Below are 17269 nucleotides of genomic sequence, written 5' to 3'. Positions count from 1 at the left end.
AGTCAAACTTGTATTAAGCGACCAGCAAGGGAAACACAAAAAAAAGTTCTTTCAATACGATGGTCTTTTAAGCATGAAAAAACATAAAAATTTAATATTGATATCTTTCCTTTGAAATAGGAGTTTTTCAACACTATATACATGTGTAAGTATCAACAAAGCATCATATGTATCATCACAGAAGGGGCAGAGCGTTGCTTTGCTTTACCGATTTTATTGGATAATACACATCACAAATCATACTTAACTTCATTTGCATATGCTAGCAGTTTGGGAATTTAAGTTTTTCACACATACATTATACTTTGGATGTTGAATCTTGTAATCACATAAGGTAGCGTTCTATAACAAGAGGGCCATGATGGCCCTGAGGTCGCTCACCTGTACATAGCCCCCCCCCCCCCCCAACACCCCCCCCCCCAACATGCAGGGCCAATTTAACCCAAGGGCTTTTATTTGCACAAACTTGGTAGACACCCATAAGAAGATGTTTCATGCTAAACATCTAAGCTCTAGTTCATTGGGCTTTTTAAAAGAAGATTTTTTTCAGTTTTTACTATACACATATAGTTAAAAACAATGACACCCCTGGGGCCGGGCCAGTTTTGACCCCAGGGCTTTTATTTGAACAAACTTTGTAGACACTTACTAGAAGATGTTTCATGCTTAATATCTAAACTCTAGCTATTTGGGTTTTTTCAAAGAAGATTTAAAGTTTTTGCTAAACACATATAAAGAAAATCATTGACCCCCGGGGCGGGGCCAATTTTGATCCCAGGTCTTTTATTTGAACAAACTTTGTAGACACTTACTAGAAGATGTTTCATGCTTAATATCTAAACTCTAGCTATTTGGGTTTTTTCAAAGAAGATTTTTTAAGTTTTTGCTATACACATATAAGGAAAATCAATGACCCCCGGGGCAGTGCCAATTTTGACCCCAGGGCTTTTATTTGAACAAACTTGGTAGACACCTATTAGAACATGTTTGATGCTCAATATCTTAGCCATAGCTCTTTGAGTTCTTTAAAAGAAGATTTTTAAGTTTTTACTATATGCATATAGGGAAAATCAATGACCCCCCGGGGCGGTGCCAATTTTGACCCCAGGGCTTTTATTTGAACAAACTTGGTAGACACCCATTAGAACAAGTTTCATGCTAAAAATCTTAGCTCTAGCTCTTTGGGTTCTTTAAAAGAAGATTTTTTAAGTTTTTACTATATGCATATAGGGAAAATCAATGACCCCCGGGGCGGGGCCAATTTTGACCCCAGGGCTTTTATTTGAACAAACTTGGTAGACACCCATTAGAACATGTTTCATGTTAAAAATCTTAGCTCTAGCTCTTTGGGTTCTTTAAAAGAAGATTTTTTAAGTTTTTACTATATGCATATACGGAAAATCAATGACCCCCCGGGGCGGGGCCAATTTTGACCCCAGGGCTTTTATTTGAACAAACTTGGTAGACACTCACTAGAAGATGTTTCATGCCAAATATCTAAGCTCTAGCTCTTTGAGTTCTTTTAAAGAAGATTTTTTAAGTTTTTACTATATGCATATAGGGAAAATCAATGACCCCCCAGGGCGGGGCCAATTTTGACCCCAGGGCTTTTATTTGAACAAACTTGGTAGACACCCATTAGAACATGTTTCATGCTAAATATCTTAGCTCTAGCTCTTTGGGTTCTTTAAAAGAAGATTTTTTAAGTTTTTACTATATGCATATAGGGAAAATCAATGACCCCCGGGGCGGGGCCAATTTTGACCCCAGGGCTTTTATTTGAACAAACTTGGTAGACACTCACTAGAAGATGTTTCATGCCAAATATATAAGCTCTAGCTCTTTGAGTTCTTTAAAAGAAGATTTTTTAAGGTTTTACTATACACATATAGGGAAAATCAATGACCTCCCGGGGCAGGGCCAATTTTGACCCCCAGGGCTTTTATTTGAACAAACTTGGTAGACACCCATTAGAACATGTTTCATGCTAAAAATCTTAGCTCTAGCTCTTTGGGTTCTTTAAAAGAAGATTTTTTAAGGTTTTACTATATGCATATACGGAAAATCAATGACCCCCCGGGGCGGGGCCAATTTTGACCCCAGGGCTTTTATTTGAACAAACTTGGTAGACACTCACTAGAAGATGTTTCATGCCAAATATCTAAGCTCTAGCTCTTTGAGTTCTTTTAAAGAAGATTTTTTAAGTTTTTACTATATGCATATAGGGAAATCAATGACCCCCCGGGGCGGGGCCAATTTTGACCCCAGGGCTTTTATTTGAACAAACTTGGTAGACACCCATTAGAACATGTTTCATGCTAAATATCTTAGCTCTAGCTCTTTGGGTTCTTTAAAAAAAGATTTTTTAAGTTTTTACTATATGCATATAGGGAAAATCAATGACCCCCCGGGGCGGGACCAATTTTGACCCCAGGGCTTTTATTTGAACAAACTTGGTAGACACTCACTAGGAAATGTTTCATGCCAAATATCTAAGCTCTAGCTCTTATGGTTTTTTAAAAGAAGATATTTAAAGTTTTTTCTTTCTGTTGCCATGGCAACCAGAGTTCTGCATGGAATTAAATTCTTTGAACAATTATTAAAGGTGACCACCAAAGGAACATTCCTGTGAAGTTTGGATGAAATTGGCTTAGTGGTTTATGAGGAGATGTCATTTAAAGTAAAAGTTTACGGACGGACGCCGGACGGACGCCGGACGAAAAGCGATCACAAAAGCTCACCCTGTCACTTTGTGACAGGTGAGCTAAAAAAAAAAGACTATAGAAATGACAGGTAAAAATGGATGCTTGATGAAAAAAATAATTAGATAGCTGGTGCCTTGAGCTATATTGGCTTAACACATTAAAGATACAAAGAGAAAGTGGTCATGTAAGTCAAAAGTTGATTAATACATGTGATCGCTTGGGCAAGTTAGGCTGTTGTTATGTCATAAACAGAGTAGGAATGTGATTAAATATGTAGTTATGCCATAAACAGTACATTTAAAATTATCATGAACTGTGCAGAAATGCAGTTATGAAATATATAGTGCAAAAGGTTTTCATTTTGAAGGAAATTTGGCTATTTATTTGTCTGTATTAAGAAAACTTATTTATTTCAAAGCAAAATTTTGCTGAAACTAATGTGATATAGCAGGTAAATCTGATAAAATGACTGATACATAGAAATCTATAAAATATACTCCATGCATTTTATCTAGCTATAAATTTTCATAGAAAAATATTTACATATATTTGTCATTGACAACAATAAGAGAAACACCCTCTTTAAATAACTTATGTTAACAACTTCAAGTTAAACATTTCTAAGTAATAACAGATGTTCATAAATAAACTAATGTATGATAAAATGATCAATGAAATAACTTTCAATACACCATAGTGTGATATATATATATAGGATATTGAATGAGTGTAAGTTTAATATTGAATTTATTGAATGAGTTGAATAAAATAATATTATGCAAGCCTCTGGCGAGCATAATATTATTTTATTAAAAAGTTCAATAAATTCAGTTATGAACTAATTATATTTATCACATACCAAAAATATAGACTGTTTGAAGAGAAAAAGAACCATTTTTCATTGACACGCTATAGTGTAACACTAATATTTAGTGCATCTTCAATCTGTTTATATTTATCTAACGCAAATGTCGTCACATCAAAATATATGCACGGCCGTGCAATACCATTTTACAGAGTCGCAAAAAGGGCATTGGTATGTGATAAATGTGCATCACAGTACATACAAAAATTGAAGTACCGGCATAAATAAAAATGAAGTCAATCACATATTTTTGCATAAACAAGTTGATGTAATATCAAGAATTCTGCTTGTTCTGGAAGTCTGCTGTAAAAATTGTATCCTTTTCACGTAATTTTGCCACCAATTTCTTGCGATATTTTTCCCGTAGTCTGCCAAACTCCATAATGTCCTTGGGTTTCTCAGCAAACCAGAATGAATCAAAGTTATAGAACACATAGCCTGTAATATATTATATGCAGCTTCAACAGTATATTCTATCAACTGACAAAAATTTAAAACATACATGTATAATTTTTAAAATGTTTCATGATTAATTATCAACATACAATTTTTAATTTATCAAACAAACATTCTATTTAAACTAACTAATTGACACAAAAGAAAAATCAAGATGAAAGTGTAAGAAAAGGACGTAAATATATAAAATAGATAGCAACAGATAATTTGTTATTTTTCTCAGTTCATTGTAATTGCTATAATACAAATCAAGTCTTCTTTTCTTTAACATCTTTATTTGATCTTTGATCTCATTATTATTGTGATGTATATGTAATTTAACATGAGTCATATGATTAGCAATAAAAGTAATTGTATTCTTTCTATGATGGAGGAATTGATGCTTAATTTGTTGGTTAGTTTGGAAGGGGCTCTGACACATATATGGTCATATGGTGACATTTCTAACAACAACAAATAGAACTTTCCCTGAATATTATTATTAATGCCCTTAGTAGGTTCAAGTTCATATTAACTTTCTATCTTTCTTCAAGAACTGATCACTTATATTTAACATTCATCAACAAACTATGTGGTGATCATAATGATATACTTACAATAAACTTCATGAAAGTCTTCTAGAGTAGGTTTAGCAGTTTTACTGTTATAGAAATGGCTCCTGAGATTACCATATCTCAATAATGTATAAACAAGCTCTGTTAGGTTTATACCTACTATTGCAAATGAATACCTGAAATACATACAAAGTATACATTTGCATTTCCCCTCTCCTTGATTTATAATAGAATCAAACATATTACAGGTGACAAGTACTGTTTCCCCCATTCACCCTCCTGGCCAGAAATGCTTATACCCACAGGACCAGTGCAGATCAAGATCAGCCAGTACCTCTGTGCCATCTGATCATGGTCTACACTGTAAGCTGTCGGTTAGCTCAATAAGTAGAGTGTTGGACTGTGAATCGGGCGACCCGGGTTCGATTCCCAGATAGTGCAGGTCACTTTCGTTGTGATTGATCATGAAATCTTTTCTATAGTCATTCGCATTGTACCTCTGCTCTGGCATATACAGAAGTTTCAGTTCCTTGCGAAAGTGAAGGCAACTAGTACTGGTAAACTGCTTGACAGCCTGCCCAGGAATGATGTAGTGGCTAACCTATGCTTTGGTGAATTCAATGTGACTTACTGTCGTGATTCTGAGTTAAAACTACCAACACCAAAACAGTCTACACTGTTTGCTATTTAGTCACCATATTTTGAAATTTTCCCTAAGAAAGACAAGTGGTTTTGTCCAGATTGAAAGATGGACCAGTCCATTTAAGATATTTAGTGTGGTGAGAGTTTAGAGTTATTCTCCAATGAACATGCAATAATCTTATCATGTCAATGCCATTTTTTGCTTAGAGTGTTTTAATGACAGACTACATTTGTATTTAAAGTACATATGATTTTTTTTTATACTACATGTTTATGAATACAAACTCTGATTGCTACTGACAACAACATCAGAATGTTATAAAGTGAAGTAAAATATTTTATCACATTTAACAACTTTGTCATGCATGAAACTTACCCGAAATATTGATTGTGAGATTTTGAAAGCATAGATCTGGCTTCAGCTGTATACTTTGTAGCAAAATATCTGAAATGTTAAATATTCAGCACATTCAGAGAACTGTTATCCATAGTTGAATGAATTACAGGAAAACCCGACAATAAAGACTTACTAGATGACAAAACGAGCGGTCAGATTTATGTAACATAACAGTCTAATTCTCAATCTTAAGTAATGTGTAATATTATCATAATGTTTTAATACATCAGAGAGTTTCTTTAAAAGTATAATTTTAAGGCTGTTCAATACAAGACATGTATAATTAAAATATTTCTTACAGAAGTTGATCAAGACCAAGCTGTCCCATGCCACGGAAGTCTGTTTGAGGATCGGTACCTTGGAATCCAAGCTGAGACCACTGTGAACTAGTTCTTGATGTTAACTTCTCACCATCTGTTAGTACAGTCCATAGCTACAAAAACTAGAACTATCACTAAATGTGATTAATACCCCCACAAGACTGCCTGGAAATGAGTATGTTACTAGTAACAGAATACCTTGTAAAAGAATTAAAATATAGAGTTATGGTTGTGGGCAATTAAAGATAGTTGTGGTTCTTGTATGTTGCATTTCCTTTCAATGTGGTTGGCCATTGATGAAGTTTAATTGAATTAATCTGTAATAAGTCCAGAAATACAAAGAAAAGGAACAAAGGCCCCTTTCAATAACTCTATAAATACTGAAGATAGAGTTATAGTTCTTGTGCACTACACTTCCTCTTATTGTGCTTGACCATTGTATGAAGTTGTTTTGAATTCCAACCTGTACGTTTTAAGTTATGCTCCTGACAAGGAAAAGTATCAAAGGGCAGTAACTCTGTATTTTGTCAAAATGGAGTTATGGCTCTTGTGCACTGCACTTCCTTTAAATGTCCTTGACAACTGTATGAAGTTGTACTGAATTTCAAACAGTAGTTTTCAAGTTATGCTCTGGACAAGGAAAAGTAACAAAGGGCAACAACTCTGTAATTAGTCAAGATGGAGTTATGGTTCTTGTGCACTGCACTTCCTCTCAATGTGCTTGACCATTGTATGAAGTTATATTGAATTCCAAACATTAGTCTTCAAGTTATGGTCTCCAGACAAAAAAAGCAATGGAAAAGTAACAAAGCGCAATAACTCTGTAATTACTTTAGATAGAGTTATGGTTCTTTTGCACTGCATTTCCCCTTATTGTTTTTGACAATTGTATGAAGTTGTTTTGAATTCCAACCAGTAGTTTTCAAGTTATGCCCCGGACAAGAAAAAGTAACAAAGGGCAATAACTCTGTAATTAGTCAAGATAGAGTTATGGTTCTTATGCACTGCACTTCCTCTCAATGTGCTTGACCATTGTATGTAGTTATATTGAATTCCAACCATTAGTCTTCAAGTTATGGTCCGGACAAAAAAATCAATGGAAGGTAACAAAGGGCAATAACTCTGTAATTACTTTAGATAGAGTTATGATTCTTGTGCACTGCACTTCCCCTTATTGTGTTTGACAATTGTATGAAGTTGTTTTGAATTCCAACCAGTTATTTTTTAAGTTATGTCCTGGACAAGGAAAAGTAACAAAGGGCAATAACTCTGTAATTAGTCAAGATAGAGTTATGGTTCTTATGCATTGCACTTCCTCTCAATGTGCTTGACCATTGTATGTAGTTATATTGAATTCCAACTATTAGTCTTCAAGTTATGGTCCGGACAAAATAAAAACTTTGGAAAAGCAACAAAGGGCAATAACTCTGTAATTATTTTAGATAGAGTTATGGTTCTTGTGCACTGCACTTCCCCTTATTGTGTTTGACAATTGTATGAAGTTGTTTTGAATTCCAACCAGTAGTTTTCAAGTTATGCCCCGGACAAGAAAAAGTAACAAAGGGCAATAACTCTGTAATTAGTCAAGATAGAGTTATGGTTCTTGTGCACTGCACTTCCTATCAATGTGCTTGACCATTGTATGTAGTTATATTGAATTCCAACCATTAGTCTTCGAGTTATGCTCCGGACAAGGAAAATGCAACGGACGTCTGGACCGACCGACCGCCCGACCGACCGACCACCGGATGACTCCTATATACCCCCCAAACTTAAAATAAAGCAAAGTCATGTTGATGTAACAGTCAAAAAAAACAAAAACAAAAAACATCAAAGGCACTTTAACAACCTAAATAGATATGTAAATGTTTGAATTAGAATCGTCAATAATTTACCTTCATCAGTTTATCTTCATGGTCAGAATTTTCACTGGAATATTTCACCTGTCTTATAGTTTCCACTGTATGCTGTAATCTTATATATCCATTTATCTGGGTCAAACATTGTCGAAATACGTGCTCAAATCTAAAACAATAAAATCCTTATTTCAATTGGTGATTTTATTATTACTCTTACCTTGCTATTGTATAACCTGAGTGATAAATTTCAAAAATGAAAAAAAAAAAAACTAGTAAAATTTTTTAGTTATAGATTTGACAAAGCCATTTAAAATAATGTTATAATTATAATTAGGGATGGAAATCGGATGAAATTTGTCCCAATCGATCATCGGTTCAATCGGATGGGACATAATCGATAACTTTCCGATTAAAGTCGCGTTAAAAAGAAATAGGGAAGAAACATTTTTTTCCCAAGGAACTTGATTTTATTTTGTAACATGAACTTTATTTAGCACTTTTCAACACAGTTTAAACCCTACTTAGCTATTATTTTACGAAATAGATTTAATTTTCCAATGGATGTCAAATAATAACATTAACATCACATAATATATTACTAATGTTTACATCACGTATTGATCCTATTCAACTCAAAATTGTCTCTGAGATAATTTTTTTGCGATCGGCAAGGTGTTCCTAAAAGAAAATTACCGCCAGAATTAATTCGTTTTGATACTTTAAACATTTTCGACAAACGTGGAACAATTTTTTGTGAATCGATTATTGTCGTTTTACATAACAGTAACTGATTATCAGCGACTTGCGACAATCAGAACATCACTAATTATAATCATTAACTTTACCAAATATTATTGAAACATACTTTATCCTAGCTATCTAAATGACTGATCACCTGTTACACCTTTCTTCAACTTAAATCACACCTTACAGACATATATCTTCACCTTATGAAAATAACTAATCAAAGTGAATCATTGAATTAAGTAATCCCTAGATATAAACCAGAGATGTGTGACAGTGAGCTCAACTAGTGTAAGTTCTTGATAGAGGAGTACAAACAGTTTATAAAAAGATATAATTGACAGAATATCATAAAGAGGTCTTTATTTAAAAACTATACTTAAAAGTGGAAAAAGGACACATCTACTGAATATATCAGATAAGGTAAAACATATACTATGTTGGAAAGAAACAAAAGGGGCATTAATAAAATTCATCATCATATCCTTTTATACTGAATGGTATAATAAAACAGTGGTGGTAGTTGGGGGGATAGAAACAGTAGCTTCCATAGAACTATTTCAAGTGCTTGCCTGGATTTAGGTGAGTGTTAAAAAATTAATATTTTAATTGTTCAAAAAAAAAAATTGTTACCATGAGAGAAAATACATTATTTTCTATGGCTATATTGAGTACAATAAAGGGTGCTGGGTGCAACCTGGGTCTTTCTCCTAGTCTGACTTACTTGAACGCATGTAAGTTCATTGTGTTTATTAGTTTTATAGTGAGGGTTATGTTGGCACCCACTCCATCTCTATGTATGACACAGGGAAGCCCAAGGCAGGGTTACAGACAGAACTGCCAGGCAGGAGTCTTACCGGGTATGTAATCTAGTGTTCATCAGGTAATTAAGGTCTAAAAAATAGGTTTTGACTCAGTAAACCAAATTACTACAAAGACTTACTGTGAATGTACTTCTGGCAATATCATTTTTGTTTTCATCACCAAGACAACTGCTGCCTCTATGTTTGTGTCAGTCTCTTTTACAAGTCTCTTCAGCTCATTTTGACTGGAATGCCTTAAACTGTATTCTACAACAAAAACAAGCAACTGTCTGTATCAGAACAAATTCAAGTGATAACACACAGTCATGTTCCTATATTCCACATGTATGTGTGTCTTAAAACTTCCAGCAACACATCTTAGAAACAACCCAAACATTTATACAACCCTAAAATTTATTGAACCTTGTAATCAATAGTGTATGTAGGAAATCAATGACTGTCTAATAAGGCTTACAAACTTGGTTTCCCCCATCAGTTATTTTATAAAATGCTTCTTTATAATGAATCTGCTTCAAGCATTGATGATTCATGCATATGTTTTATGCAATACTATTAAAACATTTTGTACTGCATTACACTGTTATGCACTGCCCCTAAACCTATGTTGCAAAGTACAGTGGAATGCATTATATCATAAATACATACCTACATATTTGGTCCTTGCAGCTCCCTTAGGGTACTGATATGTTATACGAAGGAGTTCACATTTACCAGTCACCCTGCGGATAATCCACTTGAACATTGGTCTTAGGTAGACATACAGTGTAGCAACCAAACTAGCCCATAATGCTTGCAACATTGGAATACTCTTTGCCAAGTTTAATATATGCTGATCTTTTTAAGTAACTGAAATTAAAAGTTGAATTATAATTTTATTTAATGTCTGTATGCTAGATGCTGTAATTTTTCCAAAAGTGCTGAAAAATATTTTTATAAAATTTGAAATATGACTACATGTAGATAGTAGTATGAATGGCCATGGCCCTTCAGAATGTTGCTGACATACTTATTGTGCTGCTCTTACTGGTGGGGACTTTTGTATAATTGTACTTTTAATATTTGGATGTCAAAAGTTTAGGTTATGGTTGTCTGTCTATAGACTAATTGTGTTTATTTAAAAGGAACATTCAATTTAAATAAAACAATTAAAAAGACTTGGGTCATTATCGATTAATATGGTAACTTTGACCGGTACTCCTTTCCAGTTCCTCCCCTGATGTTTGCTCCCTGACTGTTGCACATGTGCAGACTGTTCCTTCCCATTTTATTCTTAATCTTATAAATTAAAAATGTTTGATAGTCTCAATCTTCTGATAGATTTACAAATTGAGCTATTTTACAAAACAATCAAGCCAATTTTAGTGTGCAGTGTTGAAATTTTGGAATTTGGTAATCTTGACATTATTGAGGGGGTACAATTAAGGTTTTAAAACTTATTCTAAGTTCAAGAAGTCAACACCAAATTATTTTGTATATGGAGAAACCCGCTGTATGCCTATCTATTGACATTGAATGAAGGATAATATCATTCTGGTCAAAATTATGTAATAACGATGGTGTTAATAATAAATGAATGTAGAAATATAGAATAATAAATTGTAAATCCTTGTCTATAAGAACTCACTACTCTCAACAGCTGGTTTAAGTGTTAATTTGCTTTAAAAGAAATTTCCATGTTTTTTTAGTGTCAAAACTATTTTAATCAAATGTGGTCTATCAAAAGTGTGGTTTGACAACCGGTTTACAAACACTGAGTGGCTTAAACTCTCTGTTAAACAAATCTTTAAAAAAAATTCTTAAACGACTGGTATTCCAAAATTGGAAATTCGAGTAACAGTTTGTTTTATGGAGTTTTTAAAAAGACATTTGGATTTGAATTTTTAACTTTGTAAATTTTTTTAATTAAATTCAGAACAAGAAATCATTAATTTCCAATAGAAACGGGTAATTGGTCTAATATTCCAATAAACTAAAGATTTTTTGCTGTCAAAATTAAATAAGTGACCAATTTCATTATTTATTTGAATGTTGTCAAATTTGAACAAACAATTGTCTGTGTATGTGTCTTGACAAAAATTGTAACCAAATGGCACCAAAACCGAACCTAAACAGTTTGGAGTAGTAATCTAACAAGAGCGATCAGTAATCACATGTGTAGCCTCATGATGGCCAATTTCATGTTGGGACAAATTTTGTGACAGACGGACAGACAGACGGACAGTGCACAACTAGACTTGGTACTGATCATTCCTGTAAAGTTTGGATAAAATTGCACCAGTAGTTTATGAGGAGTAGTCCGGACAAGCTTTTGCGTATCTGGCAACACACAGAAAAAAAACACCTTTTTATCAAAGGGCCATAACTCGGCCAAAAATCATTCAACCAGAAAACCCGTGCAATATGCACAAGTACTTGAGCTACAGACCAATCCTGTAAAGTTTCATTGAAATTGCATTAGTGGTATAAGAGGAGTAGTCCAGACAAACTTTAAAATTAAAAATTATTAAAGGGCCATAACTCTGACAAAAATCATTGAACCGGAAAATGCTGACTATATGCACAACTAGACTTGGTACTGATCATTCCTGTAAAGTTTGGATGAAATTGCACCAGTAGTTTATGAGGAGTAGTCCGGACAAGCTTTTGTGTATCTGGCAACACACAGAAAAAAACACCTTTTTATCAAAGGCCATAACTCGGCCAAAAAATCATTCAACCGGAAAACCCGTGCAATATGCGCAAGGACTTGAGCTACAGATCAATCCTGTAAAGTTTCATTGAAATTGCATTAGTGGTATAAGAGAAGTAGTCCGGACAAACTTTAAAATTAAAAATTATTACAGGGCCATAACTCTGACAAAAATCATTGAACCGGAAAATGCTGACAATATGCACAACTAGACTTGGTACTGATCATTCCTGTAAAGTTTGGATGAAATTGCACCAGTAGTTTATGAGAAGTAGTCCGGACAAGTTTTGTGACGGACAGACGACAGAGAAGTGATCCCTATATGTCGCCACTACTCCGTAGAGGCGACACAAAAATGACCTTTAACATAACTGATGAAACAACCAATCAAAAAGGTTGTTTATCCAAAATACAAAGACTGGAATGGAGTAGTAGTACAAAAGTGACCTCTGACCTAACTGAAAAAAAACTAATGAGAAAGGCTGTTTTATCCATAATTAAAAGATTTTATTGTTAACAAAATGCTTCATATTATCAACCACCAAACATTTAAACTAAAAAAATATGTACTAAAAGCAAGTCTGAATTTCTCAAGTTGTGTAAATTTGTACAATGTATTATTCAAATGATAAGCATGTAACTATTAACTGAAAATATTTATGATGTAGATATTAATTTACATTACATTAAAAATTGGTCATTATTTTCTTGTTTGGTTGATTTTCAAAATGTCTTCCTTTCACCCTTTGTAAGACTCATATTCTTATAGCATTTATTGCAAATTCCTCATATTTGCATGCTTACATGTATTGAAAGAATTAAATATCTATGTTGAGTTGCAGTTGAGTTGTGTTTAATACAGATTTATACTGATTAACAAATTAATATGAAAGAAAGTCATGAGCGGGAAATTATACATATAAACAACCACGGATTTATATTACAGGGATCGGACACTCCCAGTTAACCCTATATAAATGCTTAAATATCTTGTCGTGCATCCGATAAAGGTACATCGAACGATAATTTACCGGCGCTAAGCGTAAATGCCCGTTTGCAACGGATACCTACTTTACAAAATACCATATAGCTTTTCCATTTATTATCCGATTTTGGAAATTTAAAGTTTATTTTGAAGAAAAATACTTGTTTAATTCAAATATCTAATTTATTTTTTAAAGGTACAGTTTATCTGACCGCAACGACGATTAAAAAATTAACTTGAAAAAAATCCGCGGTAAATTTACATTTTTTATATAAAAAGTAGGTATTTGAAATTTATTATTATGGTAACATAATAAATTCAATTTCAAAATAAAAAATAAGCCGATGTAAGTTATTCACAGATGATCAAAGATGCAATATTTAAGATTAATTGGGTTATGTAGTCAAATTTATTAACGCACAATTGTTTTACGGGAAAAGTATTGCGGGCTTTACAATTCGCTCAACACGTGAAGAAAATTTATTCATTTTTTAGTACAAAATATTGCCGAGATTTTAATATTGCCATATTCATAGAATATTTAAATTTCCTTCATCATTTATATCATTATTATTTTTTTGTAAATCTGTTTTCAAAAGTCGGTGCAGTGAAGAAGATAATCGTCGAAACAATTTTAAAAGTACTCTCGTGTGGCTGTCTCGATTCCGGCCTCGTATATTTTAAATATTCTTTTTATTTGAATGCCTGTAGAAAGATATTATTGATATATTTAAATGTAACGCTAGAAAAACAATAAAAATCTTAACAGTTTGAGTCAGTATTATGCGAAATAAAAGTAACTTTTGATTATTTTTTACACAGCGCTTAAATTTCTTTGAAGTTTAATTACTTTTGAAGAGGGTTAATTATCAGGTAACAAGAGATAATTGAAAAACTTTATTTTCAAACTTTCATTACCAGGTTACATGTGATAATTGCAACACCCAATCTTCAAAAACAAATAGAATTTGAATGTATATTTTGTATGTGCGCGGTCTTTCACTACAGTCCATGGTATGTGGGGTAAGAAAATGATTCTGAAGAGGATATAAATCAATACAATGTAAATCTATTTTCTTTATTAACATTTATAAATGAAATAGAAAATATACAACTAAATTTGTATAGCCCTTTCTTTGAAAACTCATTAGAATAAACATATGACAAATAAATCATTTGACGTGAATTGTGAAGGATAACTATGAAAAAAATCTGTTTCAAAAAATAATTTTTTTTTTATATAACAGCTGTTCCGTATGCAAATAAAAGTATCTTCATTGCCAATCTAATGAATTAATCTATATATGAACGCTTGTCTAGAATGATCAGAAAATATATTTAATACACTTAATAGTAGAATATTTACTATATTTATACTAATTAAATATAAAACAGGTAATTAAATAAAAAATGTACAAATCATTTGGAAATAATTCACAGAAATAAAGACAAATTTCAAACATAAATTTCTTCAAAAGCTTTTAAGCAATCAAGAAACATTTTTTTGCAATGCACCCATTAAACCATGTAAAAAAGAATTATCTTAATCTGAGTCGCGGTTATAATTTGTGCTTGAAGTAAAAGGGCGTCAAAGTGTAGAGAGTATGCCTAAACAATAGGCGAATATTTTTTAAATTAGGTACTTTTTTAACTAAGCGTAGCATCGTTCTATCGGCATATTTTAATATAGAAATACTTTAGCGACACAAAATAATACTGTATCCATACATTCATATGTATATAATTTTTCAAAAGCTACAATAACACCACATACTCTTTTGAAAATCAGTCATATTTCGCACTCCGCGCGTTCCGCCATCTCACATTCTGTCCACCTTTATCCTATGTGCGATTCCGCGCATGCGCGTGACGAGACTTTAAGCTAAACGGAAGTGTCCGATCCTTGTAATATAAATCCGTGAAACAACAGATAGAAAAATTGCACAAAAATATGTTTCCTTAAAAGTATAATTTACAAAACAAATGTTGCCAACAATATTTCAATACTTGTTATCATGTTCAAAATAGTAATAGTAAAACACCTTTGTACAAAAAAATAAAAATCTTTTTTGAGAAAAACTGTCAACAAATTTCAAATTTTGGGCAGAACTGTTATGGGGGTAGGAAACGATTAGGAAGAGAACCGGTCAGGGTGGGGAATAAGCTAGGTAGTCCAATATATTAGACGTTACAGGCTTGTTATAACTTATAGTTTTATGTTGGTCATGGAAAATGAAACATGTAAAATATCAGATTAATCATTTAATGAATGATAAATATGAAATAGGTTACGTATAAGTCTTATATTTAGGACTAGGGAATAAGCTATAAGCAGATAAGGGTGAGAATAGTCTGTCGTTTTTCACCATCATTATTATTCTGTTTTTTGTTGTTGTTTTTTTTGTTTAACTTGAGCATGACTTAAAAACAAAAAAGACTTTAAATTAAATTTCATTAAGGGTGAAAAAAAAACAGCTGAGACCTTTAAAACTTACAGCTTTCTTTCTCAATTGTAATGATGTAGTTTCCACAACGTGTTAATAAAATGGTAATCATAATAATATTTACAGATACATGGCGTGTTTTGATTGGTCAGCGTTTCCACAGAAACCAGAGACAAAATATTGACTTCTGATCACAATTAAGATTGGTGGTGCTATTACATCGGAGCTTATATCATTAAGTCCAAAAACCAAACGAACTTTCTGTCATAATAGGATGCATTAAATGCTTTGAAGCCTTTCCTTCCGTAATGTATAAATATAGGTCAGGAGGACATTAGAAACCATTCAGCCAATAGAATCCTTTGTAACAGTGATATTTTGTTTCCTGACCTTTAATAAAGTCGCATATTCGTAGAAATTTATAATAATTTAAGAATGTTTCTTTAATTTTAGATCGTCATCGAAAGTAACTGAGTGCTATTATATGATAAAAATAATTTAGAATTATGTTTTTATGAGCAGATATAAGGAATTTCGTATATGAAAATTCGTTTTGTTTGTAAATATAAAAAAGACAGCATGGCGCGGATAAAGAGAAAAGAAATGTCAAAACATTTTGCTATTTTATTCCTATTCTTTCAAACCCTATGTCAAATATGTCACAGTCTGGAAACAGTAGAAAGTCACAACCAAGGTGAGGAAATGTTTTTAGCTCACATAATTGGAAATATTTGAAAATAACAGGCATCGTATTTTTGTTATTTTCTGTCATAATTTGTGCTAGATTTTCACGAAAGTATGACCTAATATATTAAATAGTAGAGATTTATTTAAAAAAAATGTAGTTTAAATAAAATGCATTGAACAATTTTATTTGAAATCTAAGATAGCAAGTTTTAGCATGAATATACATTTTAATTCACATTTTATTATTTGTTTATTATGCATGGTTATGTGTCATACCTTAGAAACAGGTGCTGTAAACAGATGTTTTCCAAGTTTTGGTACTTTTAAAGTTTAAGTGATATAGATCTATATGTAGATATTTTAAAAGGTTAACATATTATTTTGATTATTGTCTTTTTTAAAGTCATAAAGATCATTAAAAATTTTCATGCTGGAACAGTAACTTAAACATCAGTTGTGCAAGATTTAATATGAAAATTGGTGCTACCTATGATGCAGAAAGCTTATATGATTTAATAACAAGCATACAATTTCCAATATAAATGTCACAGGGTGAGAAAAATGTGCAGTCTGACCTGGACTCAAACCTGGGAACCTTGGAATACTGTTCCTTGGCTTTACTGACCGAGCTACCTGGCCACTTACACATCTTCCCTCTAAATAGTAGACAGTTCTGAACCGTGACATACAAACCAGATCATTCCTTTACATTAATTAAGAAGTAAATGCAGATATTTTGTTATGTTAAATAGATATGAATGAATATGTGCTGTTTAACCTATCATCAAAGTATTTTGAGTGTTTCAGATTATTTTGTCAGCCAATTTTTGTTAATCTCTAATGTGATGATTTATCTAAATGGATATTATGCTAATCATAGCAAAACTACTGTTTACAACACACTTGTTTCCAGAAATCAAATCGAGAAAAATAAATTAAAAAAATAGCAGATCAATGCGTAAAAAAAATAAAATTCAAATGGTATTGAAGAAATTGAACAATACTTTACTCAGTTTACTGCGATGATTTTTTTTCCAATTTTCAAAACAACCTGTGGCTTTCCAAAGGGGAAAATATAGCGTGATCAATCAGAAAAGG

General features: G+C 32.5%; 1 protein-coding gene across 3 annotated transcripts; it reads right to left on the bottom strand.

Moving 5' to 3' along the window:
• Positions 1-407: 407 nt before the first annotated feature.
• Positions 408-15725, bottom strand: LOC132738019 (ELMO domain-containing protein 2-like). Of its 3 annotated transcripts, none has more exons than XM_060725432.1 (8): positions 15609-15725; positions 10012-10212; positions 9486-9612; positions 7835-7964; positions 5919-6052; positions 5599-5667; positions 4623-4756; positions 408-4008 (listed from the first exon to the last, which is right to left on the bottom strand). In XM_060725432.1, the coding sequence occupies exons 2-8, from the start codon at positions 10163-10165 to the stop codon at positions 3845-3847; spliced, it is 912 nt and encodes a 303-aa protein (XP_060581415.1). In that variant the 5' UTR covers positions 10166-10212; positions 15609-15725; the 3' UTR covers positions 408-3844. The 3 variants fall into 3 exon arrangements, with proteins under 3 accessions (XP_060581415.1, XP_060581413.1, XP_060581416.1); XM_060725430.1 differs by having other exon boundaries at positions 15536-15662; XM_060725433.1 differs by lacking the exon at positions 15609-15725 and adding an exon at positions 15523-15592.
• Between the last annotated feature and the right edge of the window lie 1544 nt (positions 15726-17269).

The sequence above is a fragment of the Ruditapes philippinarum genome, unplaced genomic scaffold (assembly GCF_026571515.1).
Source record: "Ruditapes philippinarum isolate M1 unplaced genomic scaffold, ASM2657151v2 ctg16759_1_1_1_1, whole genome shotgun sequence".
NCBI lineage: Eukaryota > Metazoa > Mollusca > Bivalvia > Venerida > Veneridae > Ruditapes > Ruditapes philippinarum.
Note: the sequence above shows the minus strand (reverse complement) of the source record. Positions and strands in the feature narration are given on the sequence as shown.